Source organism: Nestor notabilis, unplaced genomic scaffold (genome assembly GCF_000696875.1).
Source record: "Nestor notabilis isolate BGI_N333 unplaced genomic scaffold, ASM69687v1 scaffold15682, whole genome shotgun sequence".
In the NCBI taxonomy this organism is placed as follows: Eukaryota; Metazoa; Chordata; class Aves; order Psittaciformes; family Psittacidae; genus Nestor; species Nestor notabilis.
Genome location: NW_009918902.1, coordinates 142,580 through 162,948, shown reverse-complemented (window position 1 = coordinate 162,948; position 20,369 = coordinate 142,580). Strand labels below are relative to the sequence as shown.

General features: G+C 43.3%; 1 protein-coding gene across 2 annotated transcripts in view; it reads left to right on the top strand.

The window, feature by feature from the left end:
- The first annotated feature begins 188 nt into the window (after positions 1–188).
- The window catches only part of NRG1 (neuregulin 1), a 96,203-nt gene continuing 76,022 nt past the window's right edge, over positions 189–20,369 (top strand). For both annotated transcript variants that reach the window (XM_010009978.1, XM_010009977.1), the window contains exon 1: positions 189–1,423. In XM_010009978.1, the coding sequence (XP_010008280.1) occupies positions 796–1,423 (628 nt within the window). In that variant the 5' untranslated portion in view covers positions 189–795. The remainder of the gene's footprint in view (positions 1,424–20,369) is intronic.

The following is a 20,369-nucleotide window of genomic DNA, read 5'->3' as shown; positions in this document are numbered from 1 at the left end:
GAAGGAGGAAAGTGAATGAGCGCTCAAGGACAAAGAGGGAGGGGAGAGAAAGGGAGTTACCACCGTCTTGGCATCGCTCTTCCTTTCAAACCTCTGTGTAATGATATTGTTTGCAGTGATGCTCAGACAGCGAGCACCTGCTGCTCTGTAATGATTCAGCCTCTTTCAGCCGCTGCTGTAACACGACAGGATGCTGCTGCTACTGTCACTTCTGCCGCTGCCGCCGTTGTTACAGATTTTGCTTTTGCTCCTTCTACTGCATGACAATTGTTTTCCTCATCTAAGCAGATACCAGCCTCAGATGCTCAAGGTGAGAGTCTTGCCTTTCGCTCTGGGCTACTGGTTCACTTAATCCGCTCAATTTGTTTGGTGTTCGTGGCTTTCTTTCTCTCTTGATCCTCCTTCACCCAATTCTGTTTTGTTGTGCTTGCTTCTGGGGGATGTTTCTTCCCTCCTGCAGAAGAACTGGGATTGCTTGAGAGGTGTTTAAGGAATTATAGAAGTGGCCAGCAAACAGGAGCTCAGTAATTGCGAAGCTACTCTTGCTTCAGAGAGGCAGAGAGAGCGACAGAGGGTTTGGGGGCAGGAGTGTACATATCTCTTTTTTCCTGTGTGTTACTCCTCTCCCAGTTTGGATGATGTTGCTGAGCCTGGACCTTTTATTGACTCCCACTCTGTGATTTCTGCAGAGCACTGTGACTATTACATCTCTTTTTGTCTGTATCTCATAGTAATGGACTGTGATAGAGTTAAGGCCTTTTGGAGGTGAGCTGTTTTGAGAGCTGATGCTTAAACATGTCTGAAGTAGCTGCCGACACTTTCCCCAGCCCCTCAGCTCAGCTGAGCCCTGATGCGTCCCTCGACGGGCTCCCGGCTGAGGAGAACATGCCGGGGACCCAAAGAGAGGACAGGAGGGTCCAGGGGATAGCAGGCCTTGCTGCGACCTGCTGTGTGTGCCTGGAGGCAGAACGACTGAAGGGCTGCCTCAACTCTGAAAAGATCTGCATCGCCCCTATCCTGGCTTGCCTGCTCAGCCTTTGCCTCTGCATTGCTGGCCTCAAGTGGGTCTTTGTGGACAAGATTTTTGAGTATGACTCTCCTACCCACCTTGACCCTGGGAGGATAGGACAAGACCCAAAGAGCGCTGTGGATCCTACAGCTCTGTCTGCCTGGGTGCCTTCGGAGGTGTATGCCTCACCCTTCCCTGTACCTAGCCCCAAGAGCAAGGCTGAAGTGACAGTGAAAAGTGACAGCTCGTTTGTGCCCTCCAAACCATTCCTCCAGCCTTCTCTGTATAACCGCATCCTAGATGTTGGGTTGTTGTCCTCTGCCGCACCTTCGCTGTCACCACCCGCCCTGGAGCCTACCACAACGTCTCAGGCACAAGCGACAGAAACCAATCTCCAAACTGCTCCAAAACTTTGTAAGTAGAAGCTATGTATTTCTTTGTTGTTCTCTTCCAAAACAAAAGCAAAACAAAACAAAACAAAAAAAAAAGGCACTTAACAGTTCTGCAGTTGTCCTTGAGGGGGATGTGATTGGCATGCAAAGGTTAAATGTGCTAAGACAGGTACAGCAGGGTTACCTTCTCAGGAGAGCACCCAAGGGCCTCTGAACTTAGTTGCAAGATATGCATGGCAATTGAAGAGGGCTTCATTTGAGACCTTTGTAAAGTGCCAATACCACCCTTTTCTCTGCATTCATTTGTAGGAAAGTATGTGATTTACTTCAAGGGTTTATTTGATAACTATTCCACATGGTCTATCAACATATTTTTATTACAAATTTGCATCCTGTGCTGGATCTTCCATGTGTGTTCATTTTCTTCTCCCTGCCTGCAGAGCACTTCTGCTTCCTCCTTCCTGAAGTCTGTTGCTGGCAAACATCCTTATCATCCTCCTGAAACACTCAGGGAGAACAGTTTTTGTGACAGCATATCTGAAGCAGTTAGAGACTGGGAATTATTAATTTAGCAGCTACTTTATGATCGTTCCCTTTCTTTTAAGAGCATAGCACACATTTCTCTGCATCTTTCCCCTCCTCCAGGAGCTAATGTTTGTTGAACCTGTTTCTCAGCCATTGCCTCATTGACTTTTGTGGGGTGTTTCAGGAAAGTATTCTTACCAATGCAGGAAGTCAGTTTACAAATTAGTATTTGCTCATCCTTAAAGCAAAAAATATCCAGGGTACCTGTATTATTTTCTCAGTAGTGATCAGAAAGCATCCAAATACTGCACTGCTGAAGTGTAATTTCTCTGACATTCTTAATTTTAACCCATCAAATCCAGAGCAGATCAAGCCAGCAATTCCTGGGCTGTGTAAAATTATGCTACTCTAGTAAAAAGAGAAGGTAGTGCCCTTGTGCTCAAAGTACAAGGCTGAGGTTTCTATGGAAAGCTGCAGTGATAAGGGTGAGCACTGTGTTCCTTGCAAATTTCCATGCAGGGCCCCATCTCATTTATTCTCCCTCGTGCATTCCCTGTAATGCCGCAGGATGGCTGCCTTATAGGTGGTAGATACTGGACCTCACCCTGGAGCCCTGAAGTGACCAGAAGTTTGCTGCTAAGTTTAGCCCCAGCAGGACTGGACTCAGTATGGGTATGTGGTGAATGGATTAGACATAACATTTCAGGCCAACCACTTTGCAGCTGAAAATGAGTGTAAATACAGTGATTTCAGTGGAGGTCCTTTTAGCTCAGACAGTCCTGAACAGCAATTCCAGAATCACTGAAGGAAAATTCTGAGTATTCCAGTAGAAGCCCTATTGCCTTTTGCTTAGATAATGGGTGACAACCAGCCTTCTGGATTAAAAGTAATTTGTCTGATGGAAACAGACTAGTAGAGAAATATTGCTTTGGCGTTTAATGATAGGGGGCTTTGCTGTGGTAGGTAAGACATTACTTGAATTATCGAGACACTTAACCACCATAGAATTATGCTATGTAATATTTTTATTATTTTTTTCATCATTGATGCAGAATTTTTATTTTTTATTTTTGTCATGCAAATATCATGACATTAAAGATATAACAACACTTTTTACTTCGTAATGTGACCAGGGACCACCATCCAGTCAAAATGGCCTCTCTCATGTGAGAGGGAAAAGTAACCAAAAGCTAGTTATGCCAGGACAACCCTCATCCTCTTTAATTTTCACATGAGACAAGCCTTTATCAATATAATGGTAACTTCATCTCTGAAGTAAATGAAGAGGAGTGGGTGAAAAAGAGATTCTTTGGAGCAGTCACTGACAAAAAGCCATTATGTACAGTCAGATCTGCTCGCATCTGGGAAATAAATTGTCTAAAAATTAGATGATGGGGCTGAGTTGCTTTTGGGTTTTTTTTTTTCATTTTTTTACTGTTGCCTTAGTTTTCTTAGGATAAATGTTTTTTAAGGCATCATAGACTTCCAGATAGCTACTGACTGAAAAGAGAGGAAGAACAGGCAGCAGGTCAAGTTTGGGTTAATCTGAGGGAGAAGATTGTGTGGACAGCATTTATTCCAACTATGGCACGTAATTGTGACTATGGCAAGGGGCTGAAATTACCTGCAAAGAAAAATAAGAAAATATAGCTGGAAAAGTATACTGCAGAAGATATGCCTAAGAATTCAAAGAAGCATGAGAAGAACTTTTTGGGCAGCTCTAAAAGCACTGTCTTGGGGGTTTTGAAACAACTGCATTTCAAACACATCATTGTGTTTTATGTAGAGCAAGATTTGTTGGAGAGGTTGACAGATTGCATCAGTGATAATTTTTTTTTTTTTTTTTATGGATGCCTTTGACAGCTATAAAATTCTCAGAGAGCTGGCTTGGAAAGTAGCATCTGCAAATTGAATTGTCCCTTCTTTTGCCTCTCAGTATCCTTTTTTCCATTTCAGGAAAAGTGAGGTAACTTGTTCCCAAAAAGCCCCTTTTGTGCTGATTTTTTTTTTTTTTTTACAGTGCAGAAATAAAAAAGAACTGACACAACTCACATTCTGTCACTGATGTATTGTATTGTTTCTGAACCAAGCCCTTCCACGAGTTTCCAAATCCTTTTCTTCTCCTCTCTTTTCTGTCTTACTCAGCATATTCCCCATAAAGCTGTATCCTTCAAGGTCATAGTCTGCAAAGAGCTAATTGATTCTTCTTTCTCCTGGAGCCTGGGAGAGAAAGCAGAAGAGAGACAATCCTAGTAATTGTCTCTGGAACATTAGGTTGAAGACTGGTCTCACTACTATTATTATAATTTACCCTTTATCAATACAGAAATAATCTCATCCTTTCTGTTTGGTTTAGGTTTTATACTGTAATATCGTTTCTCCTTTGCTGAAACAGAAAGGAAAGGTGAATGTTTTAAAGCATTCCCATGTTTAGGGATCTTGTCAATCTTAGCATAATTACAACAGAGAAGATTTTATTACAAGTGGGATATAATAGTAAGCACTAACCTACAATCTCCCTCCCTCTGAGAAGACATGCAGATTGCAAAAGTGCTAGCACAGTTTAGGAGCTAAATTTTACTTCTTCCTACACCATCAGTTTTAAATTCAATTCCACCCTTTACTCAGGCTGCTAATAGATGTGGCTCTGTAGTACTGTCAAAACTGTGTTTCTGTACTAACTGCATCTCTACATCTGCAAACCAACCACTCCCTTTACAGGTCTTCCCACTGCCTGTTCTTTCTACTTAAGCAGATTTCTCCCAACATCACTCACCAAGGTCCATATGGGGTTGCCATTGCTGAGTGACAGCTCTGCCAAAGGAGTCCAGCACTCCAGTGTTTTGGCTCTACCCTAAAGCAGAGGTGCCTGAGCCCTTGGCTTTGGGATCACAACTCTCCTGACTTGATGAGGTGCCCCAGGGCACATGAGAGGCAGGCCAGGAGAAAGACCACAACACTGAAGTGGGTTTCCCCATGAGCAGAGCAAAAGGCCTGGCAGAGAGCAGGGTCCAGATGGTGCATCTCCATGGCGGCATGGCCATGCTGCTCCTCTGTCTTTTCTGCTTTTGGCTTCCCTGGCTACCCTGTGTGCCATGCACTGGTGGGCCAGTTGCATACCTCATGCTATGCTGTTGGCCAGTGAATGACCAACAGGGACATGTCCCTACCTCTGTGCCTACAGAGTTATGCCAGCCATAAAACACAGAGGGTGGTGCAGCACCAGACCTGTGCATTCACCTCAGAGCAGGCAGGGCTCTCTTCTACCTCATCAGTGCAGGCCCTCACCTGGAAAACATGGCAAAGCAGAGAAAGGACTGTGCACTGCTGTCAGCCACCCCTGACTGGGACTGCTTCCTTTTTGTGTTTCTGATTTCTGGAGCCACTTCAGGTGTGGTGGGTCAGCATCAGCAAAGGCTGCTGCTTTCTCATCCTTGGTGGAAAAAGCTTTGAAAGAGTGCCTCTGAGGACTGGTAGTGGGTGTTTACCTAGGAAGTGATCTCAGCTCCCCTCCAAAGTTATACAGTCATAATGACTGAATTTCTTGTGTCTTTATAGAGCTAGGGATAAGGAAAATTAAAAGAAAACTAGACTGTCTCTTGTTTTGCAATTTCTCTCTGACTCTTTCACTTCCACTTGTTCTTTCTCAGCTCTGCATTTGATGTCCTTTCTCCTATACACAGTGATTTGTGAAGGTCTGTATTTCATCTCTGTGGCAGGCTGGAGGGAGCGTTTCCCTCCAGTTTAGGTGCTGCAGCCCAGCTGAAAGCTTTGATTTATGGACAGAGAGAGTTTGTTCATTGCAGCTTCACACAGTGTTTGTTCTTTTTTTGTTTGAAATGGTCTAATTCTGATGTATTCTCTGCAGTTGAAATCCCCATCAGAACACTGTAGGGTTGAGTCCATGCCTGGCAGCCTCTGAAAGTGTCAGGGTTAGGGATGTCTTGGAGAGCTGCAGGGGACTGTACTCACAAGAGGAGAGAGCAGATGATACAGCACAGGCTGTATACCAGCCTTTTGTACACTCAGTTATTATGCAGGGTAGTGCCACAAGGGAGATCGCTTTACCCCCAAAGCTTGAAGTTGCAGGAGGAGAGCACCTTACAGAAGACATTGCTCTATTTCTGATACAGTATTGAAGTTGATTAGCTTCAGACACCTGACCTAAGTGCCTACATTAGGAAGCTAGGCAGCCTTCAGCTTCCTATTTACCATAAAGGAAGGGACCTCCCCCAAGCAATTCCCAGTGTGACTCTAGCAGGAGTAACTCTTCTCCAACGAGTCTACAGGGAGACTAACCTTGAACTTTGGTTTCTAAGTTAAATGTCTGCTATACAGTACGAAGACTCGTTTTGAAAGCCATGACTTTTCTTGGCCATGTCCTGTAAATCAACAATGTTTTGTCACAGGGAAGTTATAATTAATCATGGTTAAGATACCAGACAAGTTCTGAGCCTAACTCAAGAGCATAATAAAGAGATGCTGATCTCAGTAGGCCCTGGAGACACAACTGGGCCTCCATTAACAAGCAGCAATAAAGCAAGTGCCACTGTACTGAGCCAGCAAGTCTGTATTTCCCTGAAACACTTCCTTCTCTGCTGTCCCAAAGGTCATTGTGTCTCATAGATGTATGTACTTGTGGCATGAACACTCAGAGTAAAGCAGGATTGGGACTGATGGGATGAGAGATGCATAAGATGCAGCGATTTTTAGGGAATTCAGGTCCATTAAGCCTTCTAAAGTGATAACCAAGACTTCATCTCCCCAGTACAGTTAGTCACACTGTCTTTAAAATGCCCTGAACAAGCACAGAGTCTGTTCAGACAAATTTATTGGTTTGTTTCTTTCTGTATCTCTACCATCCCCCATTTGAACATTCATTGCTTGCATAGAAATAGTTCTGATATTTAAAATGCAGAGGACTGATCAGTCCTGCATTTCTTTCTCTTGGGCAAGCACCCCAAATTCATGGCTTCCAGAACTACTCCATGGGTGTGGTTTTCCTTTTGTGCACCATGCATCATGCACAGAACATGAAGGAGCAAAAGCTGTGTTTCTCCACGTATTTTCTACTAATAACAACCTGGATTTCTCAGTGTAGAATAGTAATCTGAAATTTTCTTTATTTTTAAAACCTTCATTTTACTTTGCAGACTTCACGGAGAATAAGTCATGTATTCAGGCTACATGGAACTTCTGCATGCTCACCCTATTTATATACATATGCATATGTGTGTATATGAAATGCAAGAGGTATGTGGAGTATATGGCCATTGTTTCTTTATTTAAAATGACATCTGGAACTGTACTGCAACATAAGTTTCTAAGCAAAACTGATTAATAATTGATGTCATAACAAAACCCAGGGTTTGGATTGCCACTGCAGGGGACTGAAAATATCCTCCTTCAGTATCTATGGTACTTTTAAGTTAAATGTCTTATTTCCAATTCACGCACTGCAAATTAACGTGCATAGCAGTCCATCTCAGATTTGCAGTGCCTAACTTTTGGGTACAGAGAAACCTTGGGGAACTTTTTCAGCATTCGATGAGAAGGCGGAATTTGGTTTGCTGGAGGCTAAGTAGCAGGTTAATTGTGATGCAGAGCTGGAATGATATAAATGAGCATTTTCATCATTTGCAGTCTTGCTAATGGAAATTTGCTGCAGAAATCCAACTCAGAATCAATAGCAATGCAATGAGGCAGCTGGTTCAGGGAGAGCACATGTGATGTCAATCTACTGCAGACAGTACCTGGGCAGATACTGCTCTGGCTTTCTGTCACAGAAGGGCAGACAGCCCTAGAAGATGCCACGGCAGGTTGTGAAAGACTTTTAGAAGGAAAAAGCCTGCTTCACCTAGGGTGGGGCAGTGTTAGGAGAAAAGGCTTTCTCTGACTGAAAGAATTGCTTTCTTTGGGAAATTCAGATCTGTTTGGACCCCAACATGTCTTTTTCGTTACAAGGTTCTAAGTTAAGCAAAGACAGCAGACTTCAGGTCATGGTCAGACCACATGAAATCAAGGAACAACTGAGTCATAGCAAGCAGCTTTGGAGACGGGTTTTAGAGTATCTTCTGCTAAGGGCTTATGCTGTCTTGCTTCCAAAAGCATAGCACCAAGAGGAGCAAGCAGGCACTGCCTTTTTGTGGATCACTTTATAGTAGGCAACACTGGCTACCTTTACTATTTATACTGCAGGAAGCCCAGTTTCCTGGAGAGAGAGTGCATGGTGAATCACATCTTGATCTTTCACGTTAAAATGTTATGTGAAGTACCAGGCTCAGTAGGAGGTACACATTAAACTCAAGAGCCTGAGTATGGCCATTGTTAGGCAATCAGCTCTTGAAAGTGGCAAGAGAGAAATACCTGTGCAGTGTTTTGAGGCAACATAAGGTCTGCTTATTTACACCCTGTCCTGTCTCGTCCTGTCTCTCATCCCCCTCCCTCATGACCAGTAGAGTCTTAGTCACTGAGACAAAAGAGAAGGTTTTAGCTGGGGAAAAATGGGCAGGGCCAAATCCAGTGGGACATGGCTTGGCTGCCATTCTGCTGAGCTAGACCAAAGGCAAGGCCCATCAAGCTCTGGACAAGATCAGTGGTATTGTGGTAAACATCTATTACCTTTGCTCCTGTAGTGCTTTATTATGAAAGACTTATTTTAATACATATGTTCTTGCAGAGTATATTCAGCTTTCTCACATACGTTTTCACTACCCCTTCCCCCACTTCTTCTTTTTTATATCTATGCTTCATCCTGGAACTTGCTGGCAGTGTGTTCTCATAACTCAGACAGCTTTTTATTTTGGCAATGAATATCGCTTCAGTTTTTGAGATGAAAGGAAATCAATACTGGGTTGGTAGTCACATGGCACTGGGGGGAGTATATGAAACTATGATCTTAAACATGATTTGTGACATAGTTCAGTATTTCTATGGAATTCCTGAAAGAGATTTGAATTTTACAATTTTTAACAGTCAATTAATTCATGTGATTAGACAGATCAAAGGAGAAAAATAAAAGAGTATCAAGCTTGTTCAAAAGCCTTTCTCTTAAGCAAAAAAGAAAAGACTGAGCTCACAAAAGGTGCTCAAATCTTCTAAGGTGGAAACTGGAAGCCAGTGTAAAGCTGCTGGAACTGGATCTTGAGAAAAGAAACTTCTGCTTTTCACTATACTAAATTAATTTAGTTTTTCAGCTTGAATGAAATGGCCTGAATTTTCACTGGCATGAGCATTGGGATGCGCTGGTCCATGACCTACATGACATGGAGTATCTTCCTGACTAAGGTTTCTTTCAGATCCCCCACTGGTTGTGATGTGAAGACTGAGAGCAAGGCAGTGTCTGGCTTTTCCCTAATTCTAGCTTCAATTTTAAACTGAATTGCCTACTTTGACTTTGAAAATAGGTGTTTGTATTCTGGCCATTGATTCATTTACACTGTTCTCTCCTAGATTAAAAAACTCTTCTGTGCCGTGTATTTTCCCCTCTTAAAGGTGCATATACACTATAATCAGCTCAGCTTTGGATAAGCCTTTTTGACAGAACAGGCAGGCTGAGCTACATAATTCTCAGTATAGAGGGAATTGGTTTCAGTCCTTGAAATATTTCACTCCCCTTCACACTTTCTTGCTTTTCAGATAAATAGAGCTGTAATTTTGATATTATAATTTTTATACGATACTTACACATGGACTAGTCCAAAATCCCAATGAAGGACAACAAAATCTGTTCAGTGTCTTCGTCACTACTCAGAAACACTCAAGATGCATGAAGTAGCAACAGCATCTCTTCAATATTTTAAGCGGTAAATCAGTAATAATGTCCAGTCAGAGTAGAAGACCTATGCCTCACACATATAAGGGTCCTCACTGTCCTACTTCTTGACCCCCAAGGTCACGCGCTGCCTTTTACTGGGGTGGAACTACAATCTTAAGAGCCAGTTAAGGGAAGAACAGATAAATATTGCCCTGCCTTGGCAATGCTGTGTACATTTTATTATGAATGAGCTCTCTCATTCCTCAGCTGGTTCTGTCCTGCTCTGAAAAATGCCCTCAGCAATGCTTGTTGGGGAAGCAGGAGGTCAGCTCAATGGTTTTAACTGTGCAGGCTCTTATTCTCCTGACTTCTGCTCACACTTTCAAAAATTTCTCACTCTATGTCCTGATGTAGACTTCTCCCATTTTTCTCACTTCTACTGTTGGCCCAAGGATCATTGCACCAGTTTGTCCTTCATTCAGTTGACTGTCTCAGCTCCTCCAACATACAATTCTTCCTTCCAAAACCACGTGGAGGTTAATCAGCCCACACTACTTGTTGGTGATGCTGATTTAGTGATAGCATTTACAGAATTTTAAGTTTATCAGTGACACTATTTTGCAAACTCCTTCAGCTATGTAATTTTGGGAACCTACGACTGTGTATGTATTCTGTTTGTGACCAAAGAAAGGCTGTGTTTCAGGATCAGAAAGGTAATAAATGCATTAGCACACAGAGTCTTTTCTTCAAATTCAATTAACAGAAAAATACCTCAACATTCTCCTTTTGCTTTATAAAATTGCATCTGGCCAGTAAAGCCAACAAATACACTGTTTTTTTAATATGGAAAGGTTCAAGATCATGGTTAGCAACCTCTCTGTTGCTTGCTAGCTCCAAGCTATAGAGATTCATAGAGATCTCTCAGATAAGCAATTTTTTAAGCAACCTGGTAATTTTCCTAATTGTTGCTAATCACTTGTTCGGTGTGTGCTGTTCTTCTTTCTCCAAATCTGGAGGAAGGATGAAAGAGAAATGTTCTGCAAAGCACATTCAGATAACTGGTACAAGCTCAGGAAGCACTTTTACTTCAGAGGAGTCAGAGGAATCAGTTCCCTCAAGCCACTTGGATGGGCTGAAGGTGGCAGGGGAAGCAGCTGAAGACAAAGAGAACAGAAATACATATTCTGATGCTTCCTGAACTGGACTGATATCCAGTGAGCATGGCATGTGAATACGTCAGTGTTCAAAGAAGAATTTCATATCTAAATTGACTTGTTCCTAACAGATATCTAGCAGGTTTCCCAATTTGCTGAGTAATATCTGTTTATGCTTTGCTTTTGCTTTTGCAGATCATCTGTAATGTCTTCTCAGGGCTCTTAATGATACTATGCTAACACACACTGATTTTAACAAATGGATATACCGGTGCTACTGTCTGATGTTAATTTACACTTCATTCCTATTGTGATTTTCATACGTTACACTGCTTTACAAGTAGAGATAAGCATAGTGAAAAAATATTCCTGATAGCTAATCCAAAATGAAAATTTAGCAGAAACACTGACAAAGCTTTTAAAAAACACAGCTTGTAAATGTTGTTCAAGTCATGTAAGTGCTGCCCTGCAGAGGAAGACTTAGAAATGTCAGTCAGTAGAGAAAGCTCAGACAAATAACTTGGCTATGGCTTTTGTGTAATGACAGATCATATAAGACAAAATTTGGGATGTTCAGATCTGGCAAGGGAAAACTGCATCATGTGAGAGCAAGCTGAAAATGGACTAGTTGAGCTAGAGATCAGCCACAGTTTTTTAAAGAGTAAACCAGTTCCGCTGCTGGAATACTTTGGGTGTTAACTGACCTCCACCAATCTCATGGGAAAAATATGTGTCCCAATTAGTAATGTCGCCGACTGCACCACAGTAACTTGCTACCCCAAGGTGACTGATTAATATCCCAATCTCATCAAGAGATCTCATCAAGCTTCAGCAAATTCAAATCCCACCCTCTAATGACTTTGAGTGAATGCAGAATTCTTCATGTTTACAACAATTACTTGAAACTGCTCTTTACCTACACCCTGACTCTACTTTTCACTGAAAACTAATGGGTAGTTCAGCTTCAATGGCCTTTGTTTTATGTTGAGGTGAGTTCAGGATTGAAAATGCTGTCTACCTTTCCAGCTGCAGCTCAACCTCTCTATTCTTGCATGTAAGAACAGAAGAAACCTTGTCATAATCATTCGAAATCTTGGAATGTCCATTTGAAATCTAGCACTAATTCTGTTTTAAATTCCGCTAATTTGAAGAGCATTATGTTGCATTCTTGTGGGGAGCCGATAAGGTTAATAAGACAAGCATAAGACTGCGTGGCAGAAGGACTACAAATCTAGAGATATTTGTAAAAGTATGAGAGCTTCTGGGGATGTTCACTTGCTAACAGAGCTTTTAATTTTGTCCATTTGTGACTTCCAATGTGGGATCTTAACGTTGGTCTTTCCTGTGCTTCATTTTCTTGCAGTGTTAATGATCTGCCCTTTTCATTGCTTGAGACGCTTTCCAGCTTGTGCTGCTTGGCATTCTCAGCAGACTTGGACCCAGAGATCTGCTCCTGAAGGCAGCTCATGTTTTGAATTATGCATGAGTCCATCACAGAGGGGCTGCACTTCATGGCTCCTTTTTGGGGCTGGTGATGTAAGGGAGTCGAAGTAATATAGTGACACTTTTCATTTTTCATGTCCTAGCTCAGTTAAGAGCAACCCTTGAATTGTGTCATTTTTCTCCCATGTGACTCTTTAATCACCTGAGAGAGTACCAGCCAGAGTTTTGTGGTAAGATTGATTATACTCCCAACAAAGTGCTTCCTTCAGCTGAGCGCCGGGAAGTAGACAGTTTAGCAGCTAATGGGCTTCAGTCTGAAGGGGAAATGGCGACAGTGATTGAAATGTCATTGCGGTGCATGCTTTGGGCTGCATGCTGAACAGTACTGAGATCCTGAGGAGCTTGTTCTGAGGCTGGGGGAGATATTCCTGAGCTGAACTACACAAAGCTGTGCTATGGAGGGCACTTCACCTTCTCCTTTGAAAGTGTCAGGGTAGCAGGTGAGAACATCCAGACCTGCAAGTAGAGAAGAATGTTGCTGGAGATGTAGAGACAATTTTGTCACGCTTTTAGTCTGCACTGCCATGGGACTGGTGCTGTGAGATCTGCAATAATGCTGCTGACATCAGCAAAGTGTGCTGCAGTACCTCATGCTGCATGGCATGAGACGAAGAGAACCACAACTGAGTGATCTTCCGCTAACACCCCCCAACGCACATTTTGACAGCAGCCTGCACTCATACGCCTTACATGCCTGGGAGATAACTAAGGAAATAGTCTCACCAGCCCTGTTTTACAGAGCATGAGTCAATAATAACATTATAGGTGACAGTTTACAAACGTTTTGCCTTGCTTGGGTGAATTCACGGCTTGAGTGCCAACAGCTCTTCTTACAGAGGCCTCTGTGATTTACCCAGTATTACAGAGAAAACCTGTTGCAGCAGAAGAATGAAGTCCCACAGCCTGAGAGGCATCTGCCCTCTCTTTAAAGGGTAGCACATATTAATGATAAGCCAGAAAGAAATGACATGAAAAGTCACAAATAAAGGGTAGTAAATATGGTTGCATAAAGATACAATGGAAAAAAAGGAGAAATTATTCCAGAATCCTTCAATTACAGCATTTTTGGGGTTTTTTTTCTTCCAGTTTGCAGTAAGAAATGTTGTTTAAAATACATAGGAAGACAATATGTCTTCACTGTTACAAGACATTCCTTTCCTGCACTTATTGCTAAAACTGGATGAAATAAATGTAAACAAAATCAGTTCCTGGCATTTCAAGTTGGGCTGTTTTTCTGTCATTGCTTCATTGAATATAATAGACTGTTAGCTAACAGCTTCCTTCAGAAAAAAAAAAATAGCAACGTTGCACTTCATTGACATTTGACAACTGACAATTAAGCCAAAGTCTGGGGATCCCATTTCCCAAAGTTTAGAGCTTTGAATGTTGAAGACTACTTGTTCACCCTTTGGCTGAACCCCAACCAGCTGCAAGGCCCGTTAGTGTTTGTTTGTTTCTGCTTTCTGTTTTAGTTTCCTTTTGTTTGTTTGTTTTTAATAGAGATTGATTGCTTCTTTCCAAATCTTTGCTAGATTCAATTTTTGTGTGTAAATATGCAAAAAACAGCTGGTCATTTTGAACACTGTCTGTTTCCATGGCTGTTTCTCATTGTCCTGTGTATAGCATGGCTCCAGACCTCAGTTCCTCAGCCATTCACAGGACCCTATTAAATTTAACAGCCTTGACTTGCACAAAGCAAGGTTGCAGGAATGACATTCATACTATCACCTCATATGTCTCTGGGCAGGGGATTTACCCCTGGGGTGAAAGTCACTGCATAGCTCTTATTCTTGGGCTGGGGAGGCAGGAGCCTATGCTGTGCCAGACAGAGGAGTGCCGTGGTGGGGAGGAAGAGGAGCTGTGAAGGGTCTGCCACTCCATTGGGTGCCAGCCCTGTGGCCAGGAGGAAAGGCACATCCCACAGCACTGCCTGGGGAGAGTGCAGGCATCTGATGGGTATGCAGTGCAGGGATGGCTCCAGCTCACCAGGCAAAATTCAGACTCTTGAGTTAGGAGAAGAAGGGAAGAAGGGATGTAAGCACTTTCTCAACACCCATGGGAGACTTGTAGGTCTGAGCACAGTATCTTTGGCAGGAACCACTCTCCTTACTGGTCAGCCCTGTCCAGAAAGATTTTTTAGCTTTGCCCTTCTCTATTGTCATTACTGTAATGAATTGAGGATAATTGCTTGGCTTGAAACAGCTCTGCCTTCTGCTGTGTAGGTGGGGAAATGATGCCAGGAACAATCCTTTCTTCTGCCAGTTTGCTTTTCTCTGCAGCAAGGATACAATACATACCGGTTCTGTATAGCTGCTTTTGTTAGCAAAAAGCAACCTAAGCGCTGCCTCAGCTAGAAATGCAAGATTGATTACATTAGACGTGCTTTATTCCCAGTGTCCTGCATGAAATCAGCTCTTGAATTAGGTTAATACTGTTGCTTTAGAATGGAAAATGGCAATGTTAATACAGGGTTTGTTACATATAGATGGCTTGGTACAAAGCATGGGATTGGGTCACTGCCAGAATTGTATCAGAGGAGGGAGGTCAAATGAAGGTTTGCATGTGATGATATCTCCTGTACCAAACTCAGCATGTGACCAGTTACTGGGACATCCAGGGAGCTGTATCCTCTTTATGTCTGAGTTCAGCTCTGCTATGATGCCATTTACAGAAGACTCAAAACATGTTTTCAGCCACAGCCCAAATTATTCTGCTGCTTCACAGTGAGGGCAGGACATGACGACAGCTCTTTGAATCTCACTTTAAAATGAAACAAGTCTTCTGGAAAGTGTCTATCTTGAAACAGTAGGGAAGTTACTGAAAGCAGAGCACATGATGTGTACTGCAGGAGCAAGAGTCTCAGCATGGTCCTTGTGCACTTCAACAGGGAGAGATCTTACTTCTTCTTTTGGACGATGCACAATACCCAAAAGGCAGCCTTCTGCTGCCTGACAGTCCAGGCTCTGTGTTCCTAGCACCAGTGGTGGTGGAGAGATTAGGGGATTTTGGCATGGCTCTAGAAATGTGACATCAGGTTCTGCTTTGTCCTTGTTCTGTGAGGCTTTTCTCCAGGTCCACTGGGTGGACAAGAAACCAGACATATGAAGCCAGCACACTACTCGTTTGGGGGATGCATGTGCAAATGGGCAGACAAGTGTCTTTTCCACTTGTCTTATCTACAAGAGTTTAGCCTTAGAGTTCAATTTCTGAATGTATCTGTATGACCAACGTAGCCTCCCACTTAAAAATGCCACGACTGACATGGGGATATTCACAGACAGAATGGAGATTTGCACAGGACTGGAGTGACGCATATGGCTTGGAAGGGCGTCCCAGGAGGGAGAGAATGTCATGACCTGTCCCTAAGGAGCACAGCACAGAGCCCTGCACTGTGCTCCCATGTCCCCAGCTGCACACACTGCACAGCCTCTCATTCTTGGCACCCTTTTGCTGTTAACCCATCTTTCAGAGCAGACATCACTAAGGGGGAATGATGGATTCACATGGTAACCTGGAGATGCTAGAACAGCAAAAGGCATGCAGACCCTTAGGTGAACATTGGTGCTAGGGTACCAATACAGGACTGTACATTTGGTTGGCTGTTGTTCAAGACCAGAGGCTGTGAGGAAGGCCTAATCCTTCTTTGAAGTCTGACCACACCAACATATTTAAATTCTCTTGTTCAGGACGTGCGAGTTCTGTACAATTTTTACATGTTTTACTGGCCTTTGCACCTTCTCAGGTCACAACCTATGTTCATCCTGCACCCCAAGTACTTTTACATAAATGCAAAAGAAGTAGTCGACTCCAAGTAAGACAGGGAAACAGCAAATCTGAGACTTCTCACTATCTTCTGTTACTGGTTAAGGTTGCATATTTTATGGAGCGCTGCAGTCTGTAAGGCACAAGGTAAAATGCTGCACACCTCTTAGATACCAAACAGTAAAGAGCCATTTGGCTCACAGACTACCAGCAGCCAAAGTGGTGCTCTGCCATGCAACACATCTGTTTTGCATGGGCAGAAAGGAAACACGCTGCAGGCCATTTTTAACATTTCAGATGAATTGGTGGGTATGGCAGTCGGCTGATCTGTTGTAAGAGTCAAAATCAGGAAGGAGGAAACATACTGATCTTTTTCATAGCTACTTCTACATTAGAGTGCATGTGTGAGTTATGCGTCTTTAATGAAGCTGTAGTTTTAGGCCTGACCGCTAGGCATTTACCAAACACACTGGAACATCCAAGCACCTGTTTTCATTTACTTTGTTGGGATGATCTCTGGGGGTGGTGTGAGCTTTCACAGGTATTAAATCTTAATAACTGGAAAATAATTGAGAAACATGGATTCAGGATGTTGTGAGTGGTGGCCTTATATGTTATGGCCCTGTCCTTTCACCCTTCCTTAGCAATTTGACAACCCAAAACCATCTATAGTAAATAAGGTTTATTGTCCTGTCACTGTCACTGCTATTTGTGATTAACTGTCTATTTCTCGACTACCCTCATCTACTTTGTATTTCCAAGGCATTTTTTATTTCAGAGGTCTCTTGCATCCCTGAAACATTTCAGTGGTATATTGTTTCCTAATCACAGTGCCTTATATCATGTCCTGGTTATCTGACACTTCTAGAGAATGACAGGGAAGCTAAAGGCTCTTTATCTATTGCCTTGAGACATGCCTAAGACCTCCTTCCACTTACAGATTCAAAGTCTTTATGAGGAAAGGGGGAAGTTGCCATTGCTTCTCACTAGGCTAAAATTACTATACTGTTACGGAGATTAAACAGAATAATCTTGAATGCTCTTAGTGTATTAGCATTGCCTGGTTCCAGCTAAGAGCTGGTGGAACAATATTTCCAGGAGACCATCTATTATTCATCTCTCTTTTTTTCCGCTAAAATAAAGATCATAGGCATGGAGTGAAACTAGTTTTGCTTTTGCTTCAAAAGAAATGCCATGATGTTTCATCTTTAGTGGTGCAGTTCACTCAGGTCCTCTTCTTTTGGAGAACTATATAACAACCTGTTCTTGCCATGGCGGGGGAGGCCATCATTTATTCTAACTGAAAGGGCTTTTCAGGAGCATAAGACATTAACAGAGAATAAGCTACAAGGTTTCATAAATCTCTAGAGATAGATAGAGAGCTCTCTAGTAAATGAGGGTTCTTGTGCAGCCTCCCACTCCCCTTCCCAGTGTGTTGCCAATTTTAGGGACGACAGTTATAGCAGACCTTTCCTAGTAATGTTTTACTCAGTTCCTCTCACACAGATCTGCTCAGCTCTGTAAGTGCTTCTCCGAAAATGTGTTTGTCCACATTTGTCCACATAACTCCTGTTTTGTCACTCCTGCAGTGCAGGGTCTCACTGGTACTCACAAATGGAGCTCTTGCAAGCTCAGGAGCACGCAGCAACAGGGAACAGTGCTGATATCCCATCAGGGCCTGGATTGTCACAAAAGGGTATTGTGTTGTGCAGTGGTTGCCCACTGGGTTGCCCCAGGGCAGGATTCTTCCAAACTGTATACTGACCAAGCTACTTAGGTACTGCAAATGGTGTACATGCTTCCACAGAGGCAGAACTTGACCTAAATGGGGGGCAGAACTAATTAGCCCACTTCACAAGCACAATAGTGCTGTTTTGAAGGACACACTGTCATGGGCAACAGGTTCTGTTTTCTCAGGGCTGGCATGGCAGCATCTCTTCATGTTCACCCTTTTGGTATTGTGGATGTGACCAACTAGTTGCAGCACGTTTCCGAGGCTTTTCCAGTGTGTGCCAAGTCATACTACCCTGCCTGGCTGATGGGGAGAAAGATAACACTCAGATCCCATCACTGCCTGCTGGATGAGCTAGAATACATGTAGCAGTCTCTGCTGTAGCTCATAACCAGCAGGGATGATCAGGAAACAAGAGAGTTAAATTGTAGCTACATCCTGGTGTAGGATGATCTGCTTCCCAGTCTTGTGACAGGTGAATAGATGCTCTCCCAAAGTGCTGAAGGATACTGCTAAAGTTGAGATTCAGCCCCTGGGGGACTTGGAGATTGCATCCTCCAGGGCGAGGCAGCTCCTCCCTCTCTTTGACCCTGGCTGAACTCTTCTTGAAGACTGCAAAAAGACAGGCCTCAGCAGGACCAGAACTGGAAGTGATGCACATAGATGTGGCTCCTTTGGGCTTGTCTTGTAGATCAGCATAACATTTCAGATCCTGTTAAAAGCTTGCTAATGTGTGTTTATTACTAGCATTGTAAGATGTGTCTTAAGGTCTGCTATGTCGACAAATTGAGATAAGAGGCAGAGCCCTTTCTTTGTCTGCACAGAGCCAAGGCAGACAAAGGGCGAAGGTGAAAGCTGTGACTGAGCTCATGCTGCAAATCAAACACAGAAGGGGCTGAATCTAAGGCTAATCGGTCAAGTCTTCTCTGCTGACACTACCTTTTCCCAGCTCCTGCTGCTAGAGTGGCAGCAACTTACCAAAGCTACTGCTTATATAGCCAAAGCTATACACCTCCCATACACACTTCACAAGCTCCCTGCCTTTGAACAGCACCTTGGGAGGCTGTGATTTGACAGCCAATCAGCTTTGGGAGAACATGATGCTGGGACAAACATATCTTATTCAGATGCTGCCAAATACCATGATCTGAAATAAACTCCACTGGTTCAAATTTGTCACAGAAGTGATTGCAGAGGCAGGCTTTTGTGCCATCCAGGTACTGCCTGCCCACCTACAGATGGTAGAAGACCACTAAACAACAAGTAATGGGTAAAACAGGTATTTGCGTGTCTTGCAGTGCTGAAAATGAGAAAATTTGGTACAATATCTCCAGGGAATGTGTAAGGAGCAGTACTTGTCATGTAGCAGCTCTGAAATGGCTTTGCTTTGCTTTGGACCAAAGGCCAGTCGAGGAATTCACAGGTGCGGGGAAGAAAGAAGCACTGTATGATGCCTGGCCAACAACAAATCACTTCCCAAGCAGGCTGGATGCCCTTTATACAGCCCAGATAAGGGCCAAGTTTTTGACCAGCCTTTATGGGTAGGTGCGAAGAGGAGCAGAAGGCTACGCCATGGCCACAGAAGCCCTGCTCAGTATGCAGCACCTGCTAGTTCAGGCTCTAATTGTACACAAAGCCCCTACAAAAACAAAGGCACAGCTGTTGGCCCGTTTTGTGTGGCAGCCCTTAGTTAATGCTGTGTAATGTGAGAACTGCTTCATGACAAGACCACTGTGTCCTTCCTCCTGCCTCCCTCCCCTCAACCTGACGCATCACCAAGCTCAAAACCTGCCCTCCCCTGTCATGGATAAGGAACATCAGAGGAAATTTTGCATGAATAGACAGTAGCAAAATCACTCATGGCACAGGCTTTGGTCTGCGTCATACGACCCACTGGAAATGAGGAAATGGTCAGGATTATGGCTCTCCCTTTATTTATGCAAGTTCACACATCGCACATACTTCAGGCCTGCAGCAATGACTGCAAAGGAGTATTTGCTATTAACCTTTCTATACTTAGGTGTGAAATCCCTCCCCTGGGACAAATTCAGGTTTGTCAAACCCTCTGACACACACACACACAGAGTGAAAGGCACTGAGGCAAAGGCACCGAGGCTAACATTAAAAGCCATGGAAGATATATGCTTACCTATTGTTGATGGACGCCTCCTCTCTGACAAGTTGCTGGGACCTGCTGGTGGCAGATGAAGTTGTAGAAATGACCCCATGTAGAAGGAATCATGGCCAAAACGTAACAAATGTGTTCTCTTTCCTCTCTTTTTCCCCCTAAAAACTGTAGGAGATGGAAGCAGGGAAGGAAGAATGAGTACATTTTACCCCAGGAAGGGGAGTTAGAATCTTTAAGCAAATCTTCTTAGGTGTCAACCACCTTGCTTAGGTATTTAAATCCACCTGAAAATCTGACTGTGCAGTAGAGAAAGGTTGCATTGCCCCTGAAAAACAAATTCTGCAGGTGCAGCCCTGTTACACTACTTCTCATTAAACCTCTCCCTAATAACAAGCGAGTCAAAAATGA